This window comes from Rousettus aegyptiacus, unplaced genomic scaffold, assembly GCF_014176215.1.
Source record: "Rousettus aegyptiacus isolate mRouAeg1 unplaced genomic scaffold, mRouAeg1.p scaffold_m13_p_13, whole genome shotgun sequence".
NCBI lineage: Eukaryota > Metazoa > Chordata > Mammalia > Chiroptera > Pteropodidae > Rousettus > Rousettus aegyptiacus.
The window spans coordinates 62,011,963-62,035,997 of record NW_023416288.1 but is presented as its reverse complement, the minus strand read 5'-3'; the positions used below and the strand labels follow the sequence as shown (position 1 = coordinate 62,035,997).

At 45.4% G+C, this 24,035-nt stretch overlaps 1 protein-coding gene across 1 annotated transcript; it reads left to right on the top strand.

The window, feature by feature from the left end:
* Nucleotides 1-1,268: 1,268 nt before the first annotated feature.
* Nucleotides 1,269-23,447, top strand: CPA4 (carboxypeptidase A4). Its single transcript, XM_016148722.2, has 11 exons — nt 1,269-1,465; nt 6,767-6,848; nt 7,310-7,444; nt 8,519-8,617; nt 11,269-11,370; nt 12,626-12,730; nt 13,470-13,580; nt 14,658-14,748; nt 16,143-16,342; nt 17,382-17,466; nt 22,070-23,447. Exons 1-11 carry the CDS (start codon nt 1,398-1,400, stop codon nt 22,255-22,257), a joined length of 1,266 nt encoding a protein of 421 aa, XP_016004208.2. The 5' UTR covers nt 1,269-1,397; the 3' UTR covers nt 22,258-23,447.
* The last annotated feature ends 588 nt before the right edge of the window (nt 23,448-24,035 follow it).

The following is a 24,035-nucleotide window of genomic DNA, read 5'->3' as shown; positions in this document are numbered from 1 at the left end:
TTCAAAGCTGAAATCTATTGTGGTGAAGGAGAGCCCAGTCTTGTGACGGACCAGGCCAGGATGAACATAAAAGTTCAATTGCAGTGTGGGAAGGATAAAAGGGTCCTGATAGAGACCCCAGGCCCACAGCTCTCAGCAAAGGCTGTCCTTGGCCAAATCTTAGACAGGCTTCTCCGAGTCTTTTTTTTTCCCCCACTGGGCTTGTCCCTAGGCCCTGTCCAAGCCAGTCTTAGCAAAGAATCCTGCTAAGTAAGCACCCCCCAATCCTTGATGTCTGATCAAGTTCTCATCCTCCACTTTTGATGTCTCAATCATTGGCAAGCAAGAATCCTGGTAGGCCAGTTAGGCAAGAACACCCCCCCCCCCCATGTCTCCTTTTAGCAATTTTCCATCCACTGACCCTTCACTCTCTTATCTTTGCTGTATTTGGAATTGTAAACAACTATACTCGCTTATTACATGCCCCCTATTGCAATAACCTTGAATAAAGTCTTCCTTATAGTTATATCAAACGTCAGAATAATTTTTCTTTAACACTCCCAATTGGTTGCATCTGCTGCCCTTGAGCAAGTGCAGAAAGAGTGCAGACTGGGGTACAGTAGGATAGGGGAGGCTCATGCAATTTGGAGGTCCCGGACAGACTCAAAGGCCTCAGAGCCCATGAAGAACTCATGGAGAGCACGAGTGTCTTCCATTTCTTCTGCAGTGATTTGGTGGACAGGACACTAGACTCAGAGCCTAGAAAACATAAAGTCTTATTACTGATAATACTATTAAGCTTTACCTTTAGCTCAGACCCTAAGGAAAACTGATCATTTCTTCAGATTAACACATTTTTCATATACCCTTTACCTCTTATATTTCTACTTTCTTACTGGAGTCATAAGAATTACGTGTCAGATTTATGACAGAGGCCACAAACTGTATCATTTTGACCTGCCCTGGTGAATTCTCTGACAGATATTGTCCAGTGTGTGGTCTTGGAGCTGGCTTGGAGTTTCTCTGATAGTCTTCTTTTTTTTTCTTTGATTTTACTCTAGAGGTAACTCTATCTTAGGTTTACAGTCTGGCCTCTCCTATTAGTATAATTTTATCCAGCACTGTGGGACTTTCCTATTTACTCAAAAAACACTATTTAAATATGGTGTTGAGCAATATGATACCTTTGGCACAGAGTTTCCAGCCTGAGGAGCAAGTTCCTGATCTTATAACATGGGAGGCTTGGCCTTTATCACTCAAAAGGAATGGAAGAGGCATGGTCAGGGGCCCGCCTGTCTATCAACAGAGTTGCAAGGCTGCTTAGGAATTACACTAGCATTTTTGAGGACATGAGTCTGCCGCAGACTCCTTATAAATACAGCTTGACTCAGCGATTGTGTGACTGACACCCTTGGGACATGAAGTGGATACTGCTCTTTGGGGTCCTTATTGGGCCCAGCATCTGTGGCCGAGAAAAGTTTTTGGGGTAAGTTCCTTGTGGACCTATTATTACTTGTTTAGTTCAGAGATAATGGGATTCAAATGAATTTGGAAATGAATGGCTGATCGTGCTTCCAGCAGCATGGCGCTGGGAAGGAAGGCCTAGGATCTTGTCCTAGCTCTGCTCCGTGTCAGCCTTAGGCTTGATTTTACCTACGAAATCAGGAGTAGGTGGTCTCCGCAGCCCTTCCCCATTTCCCTAATCTCCTGCCAATTCTTCTTCCTAGTTCTTACTTGTAAGGTCAGTTCCAGGTATCTCCTATTTTCTTTCTTCTACATTGAGAATGACCAAGAATTACCAGAAATTGTTTCAAATGTCTGTCATGCTTACAGGAGAACATGGGTCTTAGGCTTTTTGGTATCACTTCTCCGTTAACGGTGCAGGCTTAGTAGTGCCGGTGCTTTCTCATCAATGTCTGGGACATGGAGACTTGATAGGTCTTGCCTCTCCACAGCTGTGAAAGTTGACACGCAAGGGGACACCTGTACACCTGTGTACACATGTGCTCTGTGTGCTCCACACAACATGCTCTGCGGGTTGATAAGGAGAGGTCGGCAAGATGAAAGGACGCCATGGTACCCTGCCAGAAGATTGAACTCTAATAACTCATTACTGCATGATGCTTTGCTATTTGCAAAAAGCTTTTGTGTGCCTTTTCTTTTGGATCACACAACTATTCTGCCAGGCGGTCGTGTTATTTTCCTTAATTTAAACATGAAAAAACTAAGCCTTGGAAAGGTTAAGGAACCCATCCAGGGCCACTTATCTGGTAAGCAGGGGAGCTAGAACTCTGAATGCAAAACCCATATGTTTTTGCTGTAACACAAGGTAATCTCCAGATAGAATCCTACGTCTCTCTGATCTATCTGTATCTATCAGTTTATTCTCTATTATACTCTCTGGTTAAGGGGACTTTGGGGTTGTTTATGGAGGTAATTATAGTGGTTCCCCCTTATCTGCGGGGGATACCTTCCAAGACCCCAGTGGAGCTCTATATATACTAGTTTTTTTCCGATACATACAAACATGATAAAATTTAATTTATAAATCTGGCACAGGAAGCGATTGATGATAATAACTAATAATAGAATAGTTATAACAATATACTGTAATTAAAGTTATGTGAATGTGGTCTCTCTCTCTTGCTCAATATCTTATTGTACTGGTCTCACCCTTCTACTTATGAGGTGAGATGGTACAGTGCCTACGTGAGGCGGTGAAATGAGGTACTCAGAATGGTGTGTAATTTAAAACTTAGGAATTGTTTATTTCTGAAAATTTTCATTTAATATTTGTCACCTCATTGACCTTGGGTTACTGAAACCACGGAAAGCAAAACTGTGGATAAGGGGGAATGACTGTGCTTACATGAGGCTGAGTAATTTTTCTGGTGATGACGTCTGTTCACACCTGGTCTCTACTGCCAAATAGCTCAAAGGAGTCAGGCGTAGCAGGTGGCCAGGGAAGGCGATTTTTCCACAGGCAGCTCGGCAGCCAGTGTGTAATGACTGCGCGCGCTGCTGTGTGGGCTGACACATGCAGCTGTCGGGCTCCCACTGCAGCTATCCACATGGCTGGGAAATCTTTATTTCTCAGGATACAGACTTCTCTTATAATGCAGCGGGCATCTGGGTTGAGACAGCTTGCCTGAGCCCTGGAGCGCTCGCCACAGGAGTGTACACAGAAGGGCTGTGTGCCTGGGCTAATTACAGATGGTTTTCACCATTAGTGTCATCTTCACCCTCAAATCTGGTCTCATCTCATAGCAGGGAACCCAGCAAAGGTGGTAAAATCCTTCCTGGAATCTACAGATGTGACCCAGAAGGTAAATTTTTAGAGTGAGGGGAAGCTGGATTCTGGGATTCAGGTGGTTGGGGAGCTAAGACACAGGTCAGCTTGGAGGGGGTACAGCGCTGATGGAGATGAAGATGATGGTCTCCCCTCAAATTCCCCATTCCTGTCTCCATTGCTTCCATCTAACTCACCTACATCCCAGTCTCTTTCACTCTGCTAAGTGGCTTCTGCCCTGGTCTTCAGTCATCTTAAGTGTGGGACAGTGGCCAAGACACCTAGGCAGGGTGTAGGGCAGGCAGAGAACAGGAAGTAGTTGCAGAACTGGTTGTAGCACCAGCAGTAGCTGGCAGGCATTTAAGAGTTCTGTGGAACCATCGCTCGGTTTTTGTGGTGGCTGGGGATGCAGGGGAGAAAGGTGCAAAGACCAGGCCACTTGGCTTCTCACATGGTAAAAGAGGGAGGAATTGAAGGTCAGCACCAAGGTGACTATTGACTGTCCAGGACATGGGGCAAGTGTGAGAGTGTAAGAGGGCATCACCAACCATTGCATAGGCACCAGCTGGACAGCCCTGGGTATTGGAGAGGGCCAGAGTTCAAAAGAACTATACGAACACCTGTGTAGACTAGGAGTGGTGAGCATGACAACCTGCAGATCCCATCATGTTTCCCCTCCCAGGCCAATCTTCCATTGTCAGAACAAACGTGAGGTCTTTGCATGGATTTCCAGATGGTGAAGATAGGTAGTGTTCAGCCACCGACACTCTGACGCTCTGCTTCCAGGTTTTGATGGACTTACATTCATGAGAATAATGTTAGACAACTCCCCCTCCCCAATTTTAGCACTGCCTGAAGACCGTCCCTAATTTTGTCTCCTCTGGGCGATGGGAGTTGTTCCTAAAGTCTGGGTGGGAGAGTGCCAGGCAACTAAGGAAGAGGGCTTGGTGTCCAGGCAGAGGGAACAGCATAAGCAAAGGCTTAGAAAGGCAAAGCACATGGTGAATTTGGGATTTCGTTGAGTCAAGAGGGTATAGGAGGGAGAGGTGGTGGGGAGACAGATGGGGAAGGACTCGACTCTGCACCGACCCTTCGCGGATGTAAAAACGTTCAAACCTATAGAGAACAATTGTATTTATAAGAGTTTATTTGAGCCAAATAGACAACGTGCTGGGAAGCAAGATCTCAAACGCTTCACAGAATGACATTTTGCAGTTTCGTTTGTACATTTGGAATTAAGGAGGGAAGGTAAAGAAGGTTATGTGAAGGTGGGGGTTACTGGAAAGTTAAAAAGATCATGTCCTCCCTCCTTGAATCAGGGTCTGAAAAAGAGGCATTTCAAAGGTATGTTAATGTAGATGCAGGAGAACAATGGACAGGGCTTCGCTTAAGGCAGAAGGTAAACCTTTTACAGGCCTGGGACCTGACGACCCGCCAGGTCCTGCTCAGTTAGGCATTTATGATCTAATCACCCTGAGAGGTGACTTTTGGCTGGATTTATTACAGAGCCCTTTTTTTTTGGTCCATCTCTTCCACACTGCCTTTCTGAATGCTACAGCTGTCTATCTAACCTCTGTAGCTGGGCTGATTAGGGCATGATGAAGTGGGCTGTGGATTTAATTATCCTCACGGCCAGTGACATTCACCGTGTTCCACTGTCGTGGACTGTGCCCAGGAGTGTGGGAGTTCTCTTGTGAGGTTACCACTTTGGGAAAAGTAAAATGAACGTGAATGTGTAACATGACTTTCATGCTCCTGAGAGCTCCTTATTCTTATATTCCTCTTTTTTCTCTTCCTATTTTTTCTCCTCCCCTGCTTCTTTGTGATTGCTCTTGTCAGTGCTGTATTTTACAAATGCCTAATTTGGCCAGTATCAGTGCATAGGCGCTTTCTAGCACACCACTTCTAAGACTTTTTTTTCCTGGCGTGTTGGGGGTGGGTTGTGACAGAGCATGAATTTGGCAGATACACCCTGGTGCTCAGCCAGGAGTAAGGATTTCCCTTCTGTTTTAAACCCTTCCCTTTTTGTGTGAGGCTGCCTGCCTGTGTTCGGGAAATGGCGGTTTGACTCCCCATCTTCCCGGGGCTGCAGTCCAACTCCTGGCAAGCCTGTTGAGTTCAGACTGGGGCCTGCCTGGCTAGTGCTTCTCCACTGCGGCCCCAGGGGCACCATGGATACAGTCAGCTGCCTCCTTTCCACGACCTGTGGAGACCAGGCAAGCTGGGAGAAAGTGAGCCTTCGGGACTAGCATTTCCTCCAGACCTGCCACCTCGATGGGAGCAAGTCTTCAGTGGATCTTGCCTCCTTGGGTCTGGACTAGACCCCCCCCTCCCAGAGATCCCCCCAAACCTCCCAGAACAAAGTTACACCCTGAGAGTCCATCCAGATTGAGCTAGTTTTCTAATGAGGAGATGCTGATCTGCAACGTGAGGCTGCACGTTTAGTTCCCTGTGACAGAGCCATTTTCTCTGTCAACAGGTCCTTCAGCCCACAGCCCTCTCCAGCAGCTCTTCCTGCATTCATTCGTGTCAAAGGGATGACGCATGTGACAGCGTCGAGTGCGGATTCATTCGGGCTGTCACCTAGCAACGGCCTAATGGCTCCCCTGGCTACTTGAGCCGACTGAAAGCACAAAGGCAGCTTTTCAGGCTCGGCCTTCTCCCACCCACACAGGACTTCGGGGGCCTCTACCCCTGCCGCTGCTGGGGATGCTAAATAGTGTATACGAAGCGAGTGCAGGACAAATACAAAGGGGGCTCGGGACTGGCCGGCTCCCTCCGGCCCTCTCTGGGCCCCCCTTGGGCGGACTGAATCCCAGCTTTAGCCTCAGCACCTTGGCCTTTATCATAATTCAAATTTCTATAGGGTTCTGGAGCTGGACGAGATCAAAAGAGCACCCAGCCTCTCCCCTTTTGCTAAGAGGAAAATAGCTAACCCTTCAAGGACGGACAGTCTGTTCTCTTTTCCAGCTCTTTCCAGGATGGACCTTGGGCCAGAGTTTCAGTTCTAGCCCCTGACAGTGAAGAAGTACTTCTTTATGTCTTGAGTTAGCTTTGCGTGTAACTCAGGAACATTCCTTTCTGCGAAGTATATATGTTTTTCATTATAAAGTAATATGACCACATTACAGAAAACAGATACAAGGGAAAAAAAGTCAGTCATCCATAATCCCACGACCCGAACATAAGCACTGTCAGCATTTGCTGTATTTCCGTTGTCTGTTTTTCTTCCAGTGCATCTGCTTTTTCCATACTTGTGATCATGGCATACATACAATTTTGTGTCCTGCTCTTTCACTTAATATTTCCTTTAAAGTTATACCATAAGCACTTTTTCATATTTGCCACGTAGTCTTGTTTTTAATGGCTATACATTATAACCAAAGACTAGACCATTTCCTCTCATTCAGCCCAGTTATGTCTGGGATAGGAGGCTTGGGGTTTATTTGCCAGCCGAAAGCTCACCATTATCTTTTGCTTTTTTTTTCCCCCCTCCAGGGACCAAGTGTTTAGGATTAACGTCAGAAATGGAGACGAGATCAGCAAACTAAATCAGCTAGTGAATTCAGACAACTTTAAGGTACATGGTTCTTTCCAGTCCCCCTGGGTATCTGCTAACTTTGGTGGGAAAACACTTGCATACTGGCGTTATCTCTCAAGAGTTTTTGTGTGTAACCCTGTACTGGTCAACATGCCTTTCCTTTTTTTTTTTTTTTTCTTATTTTTTTTCTGTGGGTGAGAGGGTTGTTGGGAAAGAAGTGCTATATATCATAGCAGTGCTGTTCTGGGAGACAGGCAGCCTCAGCAGTGAGCTCCATCTCTCTCTTTGCTGTTGACTTTTTATTTCTTGGGGATTGCTGGGGATTGCTTGCTGGGCAGGCCTGGCCAGATAAAATTGTGAAATGGGCAAAGTTTGCCCTTGGGCAGAACCCAGATCCTCAGGGATCACCTTGGCTTTTGGCAGTTGTTCTAGAAAAATGAGCTCATTGTGCTTTTTACCTGAACTGTCCTTTAACCTGGTTTTATTTCTGTTCTCTTCAGCTCAATGTCTGGAAATCTTCCTCTACTTTCGGTCTTCCAGTGGATGTCCTGGTCCCATCTGTCAGTCTGCAACCAGTCAAATTCTTCCTGAAGTCCCAGGGCTTAGAGTACTCAGTGATAATTAAAGACCTACAGGTGGGTAGGCCAAGGCCCCTCACAGGTCTTGCGCAGGGCAAAGCAACAGGAGTAGACCTGAGATAATTCTAAGTTATGGTCTATCCTCCATTTTCCAAATGAAGACATTGAGGTATATGGAAGTAAAATTCAATGACTCGTTAGAGCAGGTTGTAGTAGAAAAGGAATACAGTGGGTAGGGACCAGACAGATCTGGATCCAAATGCTGATTTTGCTAAGTATAAGCTGTGTGACTTGGGATGAACTTTTAACCTCTTGAGCCTCTGTTTCTTCATCAGTAAAATGGTAATAGTGATATGTACTTCATATGATTTATTGAGAAGAGTAAGTGATTAAGTGTATGTGAAATGTCTTAACAGTGCCCAGTGCGTCAGAGATGCCACAAGTATTAAGTCTGTCACCCTTTTCTTATTTGAAGAATAGAGGAGGGGTGGAGGTTGTAGACCAGTCATAGAAAGGATCCTTTGAGAAAGGGGGACTATCACCAACAGCCCCCAGCAGAGGGAACATCACCACCCAAGACAGCCACCATCTCATGACCTGCATTTGAACAGCAGAACGGTGTCTGGCTCACGCTCTCTTTTTTACTGAGGTGGGTTATGGACTAATTGATGATTTGGCCCGGGAGTTTCCTGATGGCGTGAGCAGCTGTGAGCTTATTAATCATCCTCACATGTCATAGACATCTGCCAGGAACCTTCAAAGTATGAGTGGTTATAAGAATTTCTTTGTTTCTGAATGGTTTCCCAAGCTGTGTATTTCAGAGGCACTGGATACCAGATGCAGGCTGATGTCTAGAGAATTCATAGTATAGAATAACGAAATAGCACATATGTTGCTTCCAGGGAGTAAGTGGGTTTTGAATGGGGTGATGTATGTTGGGCGCCAAGGAGTACGACTTTATAGATGTGTGGAAGGAATCTGACCCTCATTTACACCTTGACATTTGTGCTGTTTGATATGTGTGCTGAGGGTGCCGCCATCTTGGCTGGCTGACGTGCCTAGATACGGGGGAAGTCACATGAACTACCACCTCCAGCGGACCACTTCCCAATGTTGCTGTGTATGTTTTAGGCCCTTTTAGATAAAGAAGATGAAGAAATGCAACACAATGAAGGGCAAGAACGGAGCAGTAATAACTTCAACTACGGGGCCTATCATTCCTTGGAAGCTGTAAGTGTTTCCAAACAGGTTAAGATCAAAATTGTTGGCCTCCTGGATTTTGTGACCTCGTTCCTTACTTCCAGGAGGCATCAGTCCCTAGCATAATATCCTTTCACTGAGAGGCCAAAATGTGTACACTCGGATTCCTTTCTAATTCTTGGGTTGTTTAACTCCTACCACACCTAAGAGCCTAGTGAAACACAGACCAGATACTTTCTCCCACATGTATCCTCTTCTCAAGCAGCCCTTTAAAGAAGCCATTAAATAAATGCAATAATTTCCAGTGCTTGTAATACAGCCTTCTTACACGGAGGTTAAAATGTTACTTATTCCAGGCAAGTAGACAAGTGGTTATTTCAAGGTTAACTAAGTATTTCCACTCATTTATTATGACTACTTATAATGTATATTTGTGCCATAATGCATTTTGGTGCTGTGTTTAGTTAGAAACCGCTTTATACAGATGACTGACTTTCAAGGTAAGCCAACCCTTCACATGAAAAACTTGGAGCAGAATAATTTAATGTGATACTGGAACTTGAGGAATCAAGAGAGAACTAATAGAATGGAATTGCATCACGTACAATACAGTTCTCTTCTGTCTCTCAATGTCTTTTTCATTAGTTTGGAAACTGCTAGTTTAGGAATATGCCTCAAATCTTAACTGCTATTCTCCTTCCTATACTCGACACACATTGTTCTTTATGTCTAAAGATGGTGTTCCTGGCGTGCTTTTCATGAGGCATACACTTGGAGTTATTTTCCTTCTGGATGAGAGGTTATTTCAAAGGCTAGTTCCACGTCTTTCCCATGACTGTCAGTAGCTTGGTTTATTACGTGCACTTCCAACTGCACTGCCCCTTGATCTCCATTGTGGCCCCTGACACACATCTGCAAAACAGCTGGGTAGAGTTAGTAGTTCAGACCAGGGCCATGGACGAAAGCAGAGCTCAGGGGGCCAAACAGGGGTCAAACCCATGACGTCAGCTTCATTAACACCAGGCACTCTCCAGCTGAGTTAACCAGTTGCAAATGTCACCCAAGACCCCAGAAACCATCCCCTTACCTGCCTGCTGTGGGAACCTCACTCTCTTATCCGCCGGCTTTTGGCTTTCATGTTCTGGCTTTCAGTGCCATTGCCATCTGGTTTACAGCCATCTTTTGTTCCCTGTGAGGCCTTTTGCTGTGGATCCGTGTACCATCTCCCTCCTGGCTTGATCATATTCAGCTCTTTCTAAAAACAGCTTTTAAGAGCTCATATCCTACAACAGCTCAGGCTTCTAGGTCTCTCATGGGAATTTCACGTTGTCTTTGCCAGGCTTTCTAGTAACAGACCCTTTTTGTGTGTTGTTGTGTCTCTGTTATTTTCATTGGTTTCTCAGATGAGTTTTCCCCTGATGTTGACAGTGTGATTTTGGACCCTTATATGGACTCAACTTTGTTTTTTAACATTTCCTGGGTGACTCTCTTTCCTCTCATGACTCAAGGCAGACATCCGACTTTTGCTTCACTTTCTAGGGTCAGTGGGTAGAGTTTCTTGGCCCTTCTCATGGCTCAGTTGCCAATTCCTAGCTCTCAGGTTCCAGCTCCTTGCCCCAGGCTGAGTCCTGCGCCCTCTGCTCCTGCTCCTGGTTTGCTGTAAACCCTCAGCACCTAAGGCAGATATCTGGTCCTGGCTGCCATCCTTTGCCCTCTACTCTGCGAGCTAGTTCCCTCTTCACTTCTGGCATCTGCAGTATCCCCTTGTTTTGGCTTTTAACTTGGCCGGGAATCATTTTATCTGGCTTGCCTATATATTTGGGAGGTGGTTTCTTGCTTCCATCTGCCATGTTGACTGTAACTCTGATCAACCCTTTCAGCTTGATTTTATTCTATATATTGATTGCCCATTTTTCTCTTCTGGAAAGCTCCTTCCAGTTTTAAGGTCTAAATATAAATTTGTTTATTTCCTTCTTTTGACCCTCAAAAGGTTTGAGCAAAAGATGGATGAACTCTATTTGAAATCAAACTTTCTTCTTTTAACTGAAAACAAATAGAAGCATTCATAGCCTTGATTGACAGCTCTTTACTTGTTCTCTTAAAGACTTTAGAGGAATCATCTCCAAAGTGGGCTACTGTACTGCAGGGTATAAGCAAGATGGTTGCCTGGGATGGAGGACGAGACTATTACAACTTCTATTTATGTTTCTATGTATATTTATATTTATTATTAATGCAGCCATTTTATTTCTCTTTTTTGTTTTATAATGTACACAATATATTTGTGATGATATAAACACACACACACATACATAGTGCATGCTGATTTTTTTTTTTTAACTGATGGAGAAGGTGATCAAAAAAGTTTGAAGAGCACTGTTGCAAGAACCTTGGCTAAATGAGTCTGTTGCTAATTTTCCAGTCTAGTATGGTGCAGAGGGCCACACTTAGTGGACTATAATGGTGTGGATAGATAAAATGTGTTATTTTCTAGAAAACTGTAGAAAAGGACCCTTTAGATAGATCTTCAAGAATAAGCATTCCATACTGATCATATTCTCAACCCCAGGGTTAGGGGGCTGGAAGAAATCATTAAACTCAGCAACATAAAGTTCACAGATACCCACCCAAAGCTGAACAGATTTTTAAAATGCCCCTGAGTTCACTTTTTCATGCTTCAGATTTACCATGAGATGGACAGCATCGCTGGAGAGTTTCCTGATTTGGCAAGCAGGGTGAAGATTGGACATTCGTTTGAAAACCGGTCCATATATGTGCTGAAGGTAAGGCCCATGCTCTTTGAAGGGCCTGACTAGACACGGGCCCCTGGTTCCTCGTGTCCAAGACCCAGCTATCAGAACTCTGTTGGGGACAGCTTTTTAAGGCCTCCTTGTCGTTAGGGAGGAGCTTGAGGTGGGGAGACATTTACCAGGGTTCGAATTTGGTCTGTCAGAAAGTCCCCTACTTGTACATCCCATTCCAAGTTTTGACAGAAAGCCAGGATTAAGGAAGTGTGTGCAGGGTGTGTAGGGGTGGTTAGCATTCCAGAAAGCTCTCAGATAGGCCACAGACCTTTGCCTTTATGCCCACCTTCTGTAAATAGCAAGACAAATTGGGATAGTTCTACAGATTCTATCCTGCTTTTAGGGGTATTTATTAGAAAAACAATCTAGGAAACTAATTTTGGAGCTGATGTAATTTTAAGCCCAGCCCATGGTCCTTGGCTGCACAAAGCTTAATTTCCAGATATTTTTAACAGATTCAGGTCTATGTTGGCAAAGGAAGTAGAGAATTTATGGCAGTGACATAAATTAAATAAATAATCCAGTCGAATGAATAAAAGGGAATTTGGAGATATGAACCATAGTATAACTGATGATGCTACGTATTTGTTGAACCCTTATCTTCGTATAAGCACTAAAGAACCTGGGCTCAGGGCAGTGGATAAATTACCAGTGGGAGGAGACCTGCTACTGAGCTGCTTGCTCTAAAATAATCTTCATAAATTTAGATTATTTGCCAATCTGATAGAGACCCTGGCTTCATTAGCACCAAGCTGTGACTGAGGCCCCCCGCCCCCCAACCCTCCACTAAAAGTCAGGAGCCAGAATCCATTTAATGCCATTTACAAAGAGCTGTAGTGAACCCCCTCTTCCTTTTTTTTAAAACTGAATTCGTTTATTGCATCAACTAGAACAGGCTGGTTCATGCACTCTGGTCTCTCTCTGTTGGGATACCATTTGAGGTTTTTCAAGAGACATAATATTATCTCTAATCACACTGGCATTATCATTCACAATAGCAATTGTTTCCCCTTCCCATTTGCTTCCAACCCTGGAACAGCTCAAGCTGCCCGGCAGCCAACCAATTAAGCTCCCTGGTCACGGATAAACCCGATAAATAGATGGCGCCCTCAGGAACATTTGGTTTCTGAATTGTCTTAAATGGATTAAATGAATAGGGGCGAGCTGGGGAGAGGAAAAGTGAGCAGCACTGGGGGCAGGAGGGTCATTTTCTGGTCTCTTTCTCCTTCCACAGTTCAGCAGTGGAAAAGGCAGTCACCGGCCGGCCATTTGGCTGAACGCGGGAATCCATTCCCGGGAGTGGGTCTCACAGGCCACGGCGATCTGGACAGCGAGGAAGGTCATGTCGCCTGGTATTAGGCGAGAATTCTGGTGGACCTGGGGTGTCCCTGCAGCCTCCCACCAGGCTGAGCCCAGGGGATGAAGTGGGAAGGTGCCCTGCACAGACACAGTAGGCTAGGGGCCTTTCATTTCGGAGAAGCAAAATGTCAGAGCCCCTTGGTCGAGCCACCGTGGCTAAATGACGAAGTGCATTTATGACAATGAGCCGCAGAGGTGGCCCTGAAACACTGACCCATAGCCCAGCAGAAAGGGAGCAGAGCCTCGTCAGCATCAAAACCCAGATGAACTTTGCCTTCCATCCCTCGTGAGCCCCCAGGCCCGCGGGGAACGCGTGCCGTCTCCACGTCCCTCTGGAAAGCCTGCTTTAAGCCAGTGCTGGGAGGGGAGGGGTGGTGCGTGTATTGGATTCCTCTTCCCCACCCCTGGCATGGGGGCTCAGATTCCTAATAACTGTTATGATGTGTGGCTCTCCCCTCCCCTGTTCCCACCCCCTGGAAGGAATGAACAAACCAGGCAGCTCGGGACGCATTGCTGTTGATGTCATCATGCAGCCATGTTCCCTCAGGTTTTCAAGTGCTCCCAGGGCTTTGCAGAGAGCCGTGTCTCTGCTGGTGGCAGGGACGCTGCAGAGGGTGGATGCTGCTCCAGGACCTGGGCTTCCGGGGGAGGTACATGGGCTTAGACCTGACACCCCAGCCTGCAGTGGCAGAGCTGACAAACTCGCTGTCTCTGCTTAGATTGTATCTGATTACGGGAAGGATCCAGCCATCACCTCCATCTTGGAGAAAATGGATATTTTCTTGTTGCCTGTGGCCAATCCTGATGGATATGTATACACGCACACTCAAGTGAGTAATCCCAAATGGACTGCCTGGAGTTGAGACCTGTTTGTTGAATTCCTTGCTTTGCCACTAAATAGTCGTATGACCTTGGAGAAAACTTCCACAAATGTGCATGTTATGAGCTTCCTTGGGGTCTCATTTTCCAGTCATTCTCTGAGCTGAGAACCACCAGGGAATATTTTTTCTTAGAGAGAACAGTCTAATGAACTCCCTATCATGGTTCTTGAACAATTATTAACACTTTACCAATCTTCTTTTCATTTCTTTCCCTCCCACACATCTTTTCCTGACGTATTTTAAAGCAAATCCCAGACGTCAGGTTATTTCACCCAAAACTTCTTTAATATGCATCTCTAGCTGATGTAATTAAAACAAAGAAACAAACACCACACCACTACCACCTTTAAAAAGTAGTGGAAACTCTTTAAGTCCATTTGTTGAAATCAGGATCCAGAAAGATCTCTATCTTCATTTGGTTGTTTATGGCTCTGCAGGCTTTTTAATTCTATAACCGTTACCCCTCACACACACATTTTAAAAACGTCATTCATTTGTTGGAGAAGACAAGTAAATTGTCCTGTAGAATGTCTCATATTCTGAATTTGGCTGATGGCTTCTTTGTTGTGCCATTTAATTTGTTCTCTTATCTGCATATTTCCTGTGCACTGGTGGTCAGATCTAGAGGCTCGTTTGGATTCAGGTTAATTTTTTAGGTAAGAATACGATAGTCATGCACCTCCTATCCCATCAGTGATCATTCAGGCGTATAATGTTCGTTTGTCCCACTTTTACCAAAGCCAAAATTTATTTACTGGGTTCTGGTGGTATTGGCCTGGTTCTCGGCATTATAAAGTTCTCATCGGGGCATTCTGAGAGAGTCCTTCTCGTAGAGCTAAAAGGGCTAAGCTTCCTCTCTCTGGGCTGAGAGGACGGGCACCCTGATGACCCTTCAGGCAGAGCTGAGAGCAGCTCACCTCGTGCATGGCGTCCATCTCCATCACTGGCTCCCGAAGAAAACTTTCACCTCTCCCGCGCCCTGACCCATCTCTGGATGTTTGTTCCTTCGTTTGGTGGATTTTTTAGAACCGACTTTGGAGGAAGACACGGTCCCAAAATCCTGGAAGTCCCTGCATTGGTGTTGATCCAAACAGAAACTGGAATGCTGGTTTTGCAGGTAGGTTGTGGAGATGGTTTTCAAACCCTGCTACCCCTGGGTTGCCTGGCCCACAGGGGTCAGAGCTGGCAGAGAGCCATTCCCAGGCCGGCTCCACTGCTGATGCACCAAGAGACTTGGGTGAATCCCTTACGACCTCCGTGTCTCGTTATTTAAATATTTTTTTTCTTTTCTAATTTTGAAAGGAAGTGACTCAGCAATTTCTATCCTTCTGAGAGAACACTAACATTTTAAAAGCCATCCTGGTCTTAGATACACAGATCCATGCCTCTTCCTTATACCTGAGCATCCCAGCTTGTCCTGGGCAAGTCTCTGGGTGGGTGGAAGGGCTCCTGGTGGCAACTCAGAAGAGAGCAGTTAGCACCGTTACTGTGACAGGCAAGATCTTGTGGTAAGAGCTGAATGCCGGTAGGTTGCCCGTAGGTGTGTAAGTACTTGCCATGGCTCTTAGATGTCATGGAAAGAGAATGAGAATTACTGAGACCTGGGTTCTGAGTTCCCATTATTTAAAAATCATCCCCACTATAATGCCAACTGTGTGTCAGGTGCTTTCCCATATATTATTTATCCTTCTGACCTAGTGAGTGAATTTTATTATCTATAATGAGACAATCGAAGCTCAGAGACAATGGTTAAGAGTTAGGATCTAAACTTACCTTGCAGTTCCAATCCAGCTAATTCTCTTTCGCTGTTCCACAGCTGTACCGATGTTTTGTGCTAAATGTACTTCTTTTACTTGCATAGAAATACCACATAAGCCTTTGGGGGAAATAATGTCGCTGTGGGAAAGGAGCCGATACGAATGTGGGAACTGAGGGCATCACAGTTGGGTCAGATATTCCACAACTGGGGTGGTTTCACACACACACCAGACACCTCAGGGAGCTATACTGTGAAGGAATATTGAAGACCATATTTCTAAACACCTGTCAAATAATCAAGAGATTTTAGCCACAACAATAGATTATTTTTGGCAGGGCTTGGCCATTAAGATTCGAACCAAGAGAATGAGCTGACACCAGAATAAATGGAGTCATTTTCATTATTAATTGGTATTCATATGAATTATCTAGAATACTTATTAATTACATCTCATTGTCAAGTATGATATTAATTATTTATGACAACTGTTAGTGATACAGTACAAGGTCAACTCTACCCTTTTGAAGGAGTCCTGCCAGTTGTCCTCCTCAGCTGTGGCAGATCCAACACCCTGCCTTTCCACTTCTGCGCCCTCCCCTCAGAACGCACACACCCGGACCAGGTTCTTAGGGGCGTCTAGTAGTGGCACGCTCATTGCCACTACCTTCGGCCCCTCTTCTGGGTTGAGGGGTCTTCATTTCTCTTTCTTGGCCTATGGATTAATGTTTTCTGGTTGGGGCACCCCCCCACAGCTAGGGGAGCCAGTGACAATCCTTGCTCCGAAGTGTACCATGGACCACATGCCAATTCAGAAGTGGAGGTGAAATCGGTGGTAGATTTCATTCAAGAGCACGGGAATTTCAAATGCTTCATTGACCTGCATAGCTACTCACAGCTGCTGATGTATCCATATGGGTACACGGACAAAAAGGCCTCGGATGCTGATGAACTGGTGAGTGACAGGCTGCCTCCCACCCGGCCTTAGGCCTGCTGCCAAGCCGGTTATTCTGAAGTTTTATAGGGAAAGTCCAGGAGCCTAGACTTGTTTCATTAAGGGCCCAGTCTTCTCTCCCTGACCTTTGGGATGTGCTGTTCAGTCTGTTGGGAAAAGGAAGAAGACAGTGTCCTTATTTCTGTGTTTGCTATGCATTCCAAGAATTACACCTGACCCCTGCCTTTCCTTCTCACTTGTTTCTCTGACCAAGACGTGTGGCAGACCTACTGCTTGCCAAGAGCTGAGGGTGACATCGTGTTGGGCGAGGGGGAGGTGTGCCAATTAAAGTAGTGTTTAAGTAGGGTGTAGGCCACAGCCTTGGGGTGCTCTGTGTCACCTGTGAGTAGGCACTAAGAGTGGACTGACTGGAGCTAGGCTGGCATCTGTAGAGTGACAGCAAGCATCTCTCTGTGTGCTGGTTGGCTCGACTGTGCCCCTCTGCCCAGGGCCACAGCTCGCCCACGAACCTCCCGACAGATGCAGGGCTCACAGCTAGGCGTGGATGGGACTCTGGTCTCAAGTCGACACTCTGCATAGGACACCTCCACTCTGGAAATGCCCAACTCTTAGAAGGTTTTCTCTTGAACACACATGGCCTTCCTTCGTGTTCACGAACGTGAGGCCCCTTCCCTCAGCGTTGGTGAAGATGGTAGCACCTTTACCAGATTCCTAGTGGGCTGGTGAGCAGCGCTCCAGATCTTCGGAGAGTTTGGCTGCAGCTCCTCTGGTGTGAGTGTGCGACAACGCACATTCGTCATCTTCCACCGCCCTCTGGAAGTAAAAACTGGGCTGGGGCGTGGTGGGAGGAGGAGTTGGAGGAACCACGCATTCCCCTCAGTTCGTGGTCAGGCCTCGCCTTCAGTTGGATGGGAAAGAATTGGACAGAAGAGAAAATCGGGGTAGGGGCCGAGACCCTCCCAAACCATTGCAGTGCAGAATGGCTGAGGAACGTCAGCTGCGGGCCCCATTCTCACTCTTCCGATCCCCCCCACACCAGGACGAGGTGGCCAGGCGTGCAGCCGAAGCTCTGACTTCCCTGTCGGGCACTCAGTACCGTGTGGGTTCTATCTTCACCACCGTCTGTAAGTACACACTGTATTTATTCATTATTTAGAAAAGGCTTTGAGAGGGAACTTGAAATGGAGCAGGACGAGAGCTGCAAGTTACTGCGCTTCAGTCTGATTGTTTTTGTTGTTAGTAACAGACTGACAGGAATAACTGTCGCAGGCAGTCACCTTCCTCAACATCACCACCATGGTCATGCGACTTATCACGTGCCCATGACGCGCTCAGTCCTGTCAGCATCAGAGGCTGCGTTCCTCATCTTCCATTAAAGATTCTGACTTTTCAGTGGAAGCCCACCTTTGGATTGGCAGACTGAGGCGGTGGTAGTGGGGTGGGCGAGACTCTCTCCCCTTGCTGTCAGAAATGAACATGCGTTAGAACTGGGAGCTGGGTTAGGGGGTGCGCCGGGCAATGTTTGGCATCGAGCCAAAAAAATAAAAAGACAAACGAAAACAAAACAGAGCTCTACTGAGACCCCAAACCTGATGGTGGTCTTGCGCCTCATCACTCACAACCTCCGCTTTATTTTGAGGGAATCCCTTTGTTTGGGTTTCTCGGCGAAGTATGTCACCTGAGCGATTCGCTCTATTCCTGCTGAGACCTTTCCAGTTCCTGTATTCTGTGAGTCTGATCTTTAAATTTAAAAATTGAAGAAAATGATCATTCCCCAGGACCTCAGCTCTAAATGGGAAATGTAAATACAAACGTGGGGCACACAGCTCTGCTGCCTTTTAAGCTATTGCCTCTTCTGTAAAAAATTTTCCAACAGTTGATCCACCCTCAGAGGTCCTGCAGACTTACCAATACTGTATTTTTCCCCTCTACCATACTGCAGCTCACACTCCTACCTGCCTCATTTGGCTGCTCCCTTCAGTCTTCCTCTTCTGGGAAGATGCTCCGCCCCACCTCCTGGGTCCTCCTGCATGCTCTGATTCAGCCACCATGCTGCATAAAGCACTTAGAGTGATGTTGGTGTTTGTGTTACTAATTGCAACAACAATCTATTAGTTATTCATGGTTTATTATTATTAGTGTTGTTAAATGGGAACTCCTCAGAGAACAAACACATCAGGAGAGTTTCTTCACCCTCTGCTTAATTAGTCACAACTGAGTCCCCAACCAAAAAGAGCTAAAGAGACTTGGCAGGGGTCCTCTGAGAAGGTCCTCTCAAAAGCTCTGTGGGTCACCAGGATCCTGGCTTTTAGGTCAAACACCAGTTTAATTTTTTTCTATTTGATCGCGGTAATATTGGTTAATAAATAGGTTTCCAGCATACAATTCTATAATACATTTTCTGTATATCGCATTGTGTGTTCACCACCAAAGTCAAGTCTCCTTATGTCACCACATATTTGATCCCTTTTACCCTTTTCCGCCTCCCTCCTCCCCCCCCCCCCTCCAGTAACCACTAAGCTGTTGTCTGTGTCTATAAGTTTTTTTGTTTGTTTCCTTTGTTGCTTTCAGTTTTATATTCCACATTTGAGGGATATCATGGTTCTCAACTTTTTCTATGTGACTTATTTCTCTTAGCAGTCATCTCAAGATCCAACCGTGTTGTTGCAAAAGGCAGTATTTCATCTTTTCTTATGGCTAAGTCTGTGTGTGTGTGTGTGTGTGTGTGTGTGTGTGTGTGTGTGTGTGTGTACCCACCACATCTATATCCAATCATCTATCAAAGGAAATTTGGTTGTTTCCATGTCTTGGCCACCATGACTAACGCTGCAAAGAACATAGAGGTGCATACATCTTTACAAATAAATGCTTTTAGGTTTTTTGCATAAAAAGCCAAAAGAGGGATTATGCTATTCTGGTCTTAATTTTTTGAGGAGCCTTCATACTGTTTTCCATAGGTTCTGTACCAATTTACATTCCCAGCAGCAGTGTATGAGGGCTCCTTTTCCCCCACAGCCTCTCCAGCACTAGTTATTACTTGTCTTGTTGACAATTGCCATTCTAACAGATGTGAAGTGGTATCTCATTGTGGTTTTGATTTGTGTTTCCCTAATAGCTAGTGAAGTTGAGCATCTTTTTATATATCTCTTGGCCGTGAAACACCAATTTAAAGAATGGCCTTCTCCTCCCACATCAAACACATTCTTCTCCCCAACATAAGCTGTGGCAAAATCAAGACAAACGTATCAGATTCCTCCAACAGAAGAGGAGGAAGGCGCTTTCGAGTGTTGTCCAGGAGACATAATATTTTCCTACCTCTTTCAAGAGCCCATTTTCAATTTTCTTTATAAGTTTTGTCTACCCTCCCTTGCTTTCCAAAAATGTAATTATTTGTTGTTCGATAACACTCCAGCTCCATGGGTTATGGGATATAGAATAAATAGTTGATGCTTGTCCCTTCAAGCGCTAGACCTTTTAGTAGGTTGACCATTTTAGATGAAAATCATTCTGAAATGGATTTCGCGCTTTCCTGTCTTTTAAAGCAGAGTGTGTAGAAGAGATTTAAGCTCCTGTCTTTATGACCGTGTGGCCTGTTGGACGTCAGTTGTTACATCCTGAAGGCCCACTGTGCCATATTAAGCTATTTACTCTCTGTGCTAAACAGCACTGGCCTTTTTTGCTTCTTTTATTCTTGTGTCTGCTTTTTAGAGTTTTCATGTCTCCTTCCTCTGGTCAGAGTGTACTGCTTTCAGGCTGACTGACTCTAGCGAGCAACCCTTCCCCTTCCTCTTACTGATTTTGAGCTACCAGGGGCTTGGGAACGAGTTCTTTGAGCTGGGTTGGCTCATTAGATCGTGAGTATTAGGATGTTTGCAACAGCATTTTTTATAGTCACGAAAGACTGGTAAGCATCTAAATGTCTATCAGTAGAGTGCTGGATAAAAACACATTCGGTGCATTCGTCAGTGAGACAGTATGCAGCCCTCAGTCAATGAGGTGGATCTATATGTGCTAATAGGCAATAACCTTCAAATGTTAATTTAAAAATACAGTGGGCAGAGTAGTGTAAATGGTATGTTCCTATTTGTGTTTAAAAAAAAAAAAGAATAGATAGACTTTGAGCAGGGACCCAACAAAGTGAAGTTCATGAACTTGAACATTTTGTTCAGCAGAAGCCTTCTTGCCTCCTTTCTGCATTTTAAACGTATTCTGAAATATTTGAACTTGCTGCACATATAACCTCTGGAAACCACGGGGGCCACTGTCTGTTTTTCATTTAACATTTTCTCAGGGTAGAAAAAGGCTGTGGGAACCACACAAAAATTTCAGAGAGTTTAAGGGAGTTGGGAAGCAGGTAATCTCAGTGGAACCAGCATCCGTAGAAAAAAAATCACAAATAGTATCATAAGAAATAACCTTCGGGAGCAGTGAAAAAGCAAAAGGACCCATATTTTCATTGAGCTGGCATGTAATATGCCAAATGGACTGGAAATCGGTTGAAGAATACATGGATTTTGTCATCAGATGGACCTAGGTTTAAATTCCACCCTTGACATTTTCTATCTATATTTCCTTCGATAAATTCCACATTCTGAGCCCAGACGTGCAGTTTATCTAAGGAGATATAGATAGCGGGACAATAATACCTACTCTCGTTGAGTTTTAAGAGATTAAATGAAATCATAAATGTAAAATTTCCAGTATAATGTCTGGCTCATGGTAGCAATAATGATAGCTCCTACTGACGTCATTATTTTGTTATTCAGGGTCGTCTATGCTTTGCGCTCTTGCCCAGTCTCTACTCTAGCAGAGTTTGGGAAGAAGCAGAAAAACAGGCCTCTTGCCTTTCCCCAGCCTTTTGGCAAAGGGAAAAATCCCCAAGGGCCATGCTGCTTTCTCGCTGTGTATCGGTTACCTCTTGCTGTGTAAAAAGCAAGTTATCCTAAAACTTAGCAGCTTAAAACAATAAACATTTATTTTCTTAAATGTTTTCTGTGGGTTCAGAATTCAAGAGTGGCTTAGCTGGGTCACTAAGTGGGGGCTCTGGCTCAGGAGCTCTTGTGAGGCTGTAGTCAAGGTATCTTCCCAAACTGCAGTCACCTAACTGCTTGACTGGGCTGGAGGGTCCATGTCCCCAGTGGCTTCCTCGGGTACTGGCTGTTGGTAGGAGGCCTCAGTTCTTTACCATGTGGACGTCTTTATAGGACTGCTTGATTGTCCTTATAATGTGACAGCTGGCGATGCAAGAGAGAGCAAGGTGGAAGCCACAGTATCATTTGTTACCTATCCCTGAAGGTCATGCACCTTAATTTCTGTAGTCTCTTCTTAGTTACACATGTCAAGTAGGCCTTATTCAATGTAGGGGAGCACTCCACGAGGACATGAATACTAGGGGACAAAGGTCATTGGGGTTATCGTGGAGTCTGTCTACCATACTGTTTCTGTAGAGATTGATTTCAAGTAAATGCAGGGGTCTACAGAGAGAGTTCAGTCACGAGGTGGGAATGAGGATTTAAAATCTCTTCGTTGAGACTAATGAAGATCCTCATGGTGTAGGACAGCCCACAGCATATGGAGCAGGCCAGCGTTTATGTATCATAGGCCTGATGACTTGCACAAAGAACTCGGGATCTCTAAGGAACCACAGGCAGGCAGAACCCCTGGCCCCTTCCCAGCTAACCCTGAAAGGAGCTGGGCTTCAAAGATGTTTTCTCTTCCGACTTGCAGATCAAGCCAGCGGGAGCAGCATCGACTGGGCGTATGATAATGGCATCAAGTATGCGTTCACGTTTGAGTTGAGAGATACTGGGCACTATGGCTTCCTCCTGCCATCCAACCAGATCATCCCCACTGCTGAGGAGACCTGGCTGGGGCTGAAGACCATCATGGAGCATGTGCGGGATCACCTTTACTAGATGAGGAGCCCCGTTCTGTGTACACTTCCTTATCCTCATGTATGTAGGCATCCTGAAGCCACTCTTAAAGGGAGCTCTTGTTCCTTCGCGTTTGAGTCACACCCCTCTGGCTTCGTGGAGAACACAGGTCAGGCCCTCTCCAACCCCGCCTCCTGAAGTTCGGGCATTCCGGCAGTGCTCCTGAGAGAAGCGCTTCTATCACCTGCCATATTTTGGTCCCGCTGTTTTGCCAAGCCCCTTGTATGCCTTTCCTGCTGCACGGCTGGTTGGGCAGACCACATTCAGGATCACCTCTTACTGGGCAGTATGTCTGTACCTCGTTTTAGAACAGAACGATACTGGAAATGGTTCTCTAGCCTCGTCCAGTCTAGCCAGGATAGTGCCCTTGCTCTGGTGGGGACCTTGAAGAAAGCATTGTGGGAAATAATCCAGTGGGTCTCAAAGATGATGCAGAACTTCCTTTAGTTTATCTCATTTCTTTTGGAACATATTTTTCTTTGAAAAACAAATCCTGCAGGGTTATCAAAGTAGCTTGCTCCCCGCCCCCCATCCTTTTTGTTTTTGTTTGTTTTTGGCCTGAACAGAAAGTAGAGGATCGATTGTCATTAAAAAATCCCAGATACTACAGTTCTGATCATGTTCTTCCCTTTATTATTCCGTGTAACTGGGATCTCAGGAAGGCATCTGTGTCACTATTCATACTGCTCACCCAGAAACCCTCGTTGAAATGATGATCTAATCGTGGATCGCTAAATTATCCCCATCTGTCCTAACGGGCTCACCTCCATTTTGCCTTTTGAACTTACTTCAAAGATCTTGCCCTCGCCCTAACGGTCCTAAATCACTCCTCTGGCCTGGATCATCTCACCACCCTGGCACATCCCCCCTTGTGTTCTGGTGTGCTTTGTGCTTCCCTCCCCCGTTTTTTTACTTTTTGTTTTTTTGTTTGTGGTTTTTTAGGGGGCGGCTTTAAGTCAACTTCCATTTTGTACCCTGGACAGTGAGTACTAAGGTGGAACAAGGATTTATCAGTCAGACTCCCCTTGTTCCATCCTTCCTTAGCACGTACCATCTGCACTCCCCTTTTTTTTCTTTTTTCAAACATGTCTGTAAATCTTATCCTTCTGCCTAGGATTTGTGCAGCATCTGGTGTGTGCTCATAAGCCAATAAATATTCAATATGAGTCTTATGATTGTCTCCTGTTCTTTGCCTTCACCTGAATAGAACCAAGCCATGGTTTTGAATATGCAACACTTTATAACATTAAAAGTTAATTTTAATTTCTGTTCATATTGCATGACATGTAAGAAGACCTTCTCCATGAGGCCAAGGGGCCTCCAGGGCAGTGCTACCTTGGTGATTTTGCTCTGGTCCTGGGTCTAGTTCCCAGTTTTTCAGCTCAGAAGCCTGATATTCTCAGTGTCCATGTTGATTAGACTCGGGGATGCTGACTCACGCTTACGGAGCTCAGATGAGGCAGATGATAAAACCAGAATATGAATTTATTAATTTACATCATGGCATGTAACTGTTTAGTGGATTGGATCCTCACGTCGGCCTGAACAGTACATTCTCTCCCTGTAGGCAAGATACATGGGAAGCCAAATTATAATCAGAAGGTTGTTTAGTGAGCGGGGCATCAGAGCAAGAAAAGTTAATTACAGTCTATGATTAGAATTTTTAATGGTATCCAGCTCTAATAGCACGACATATCCAATTCCACAACCAGAACACACCTGCCAGAGGGGCAGCTGGGTACGTGCGCTGCCTGGTCAGG

Coding starts and splice junctions, on each gene's coding strand:
- CPA4 (XM_016148722.2), top strand. CDS start 1,398: ATGAAGTGGATACTGCTCTTTGGGGTCCTTATTGGGCCCAGCATCTGT. Junction 8,618..11,268: donor CCTATCATTCCTTGGAAGCT/GTAAGTGTTTCC, acceptor TTCATGCTTCAG/ATTTACCATGAGATGGACAG. Junction 13,581..14,657: donor ATGTATACACGCACACTCAA/GTGAGTAATCCC, acceptor TGGATTTTTTAG/AACCGACTTTGGAGGAAGAC.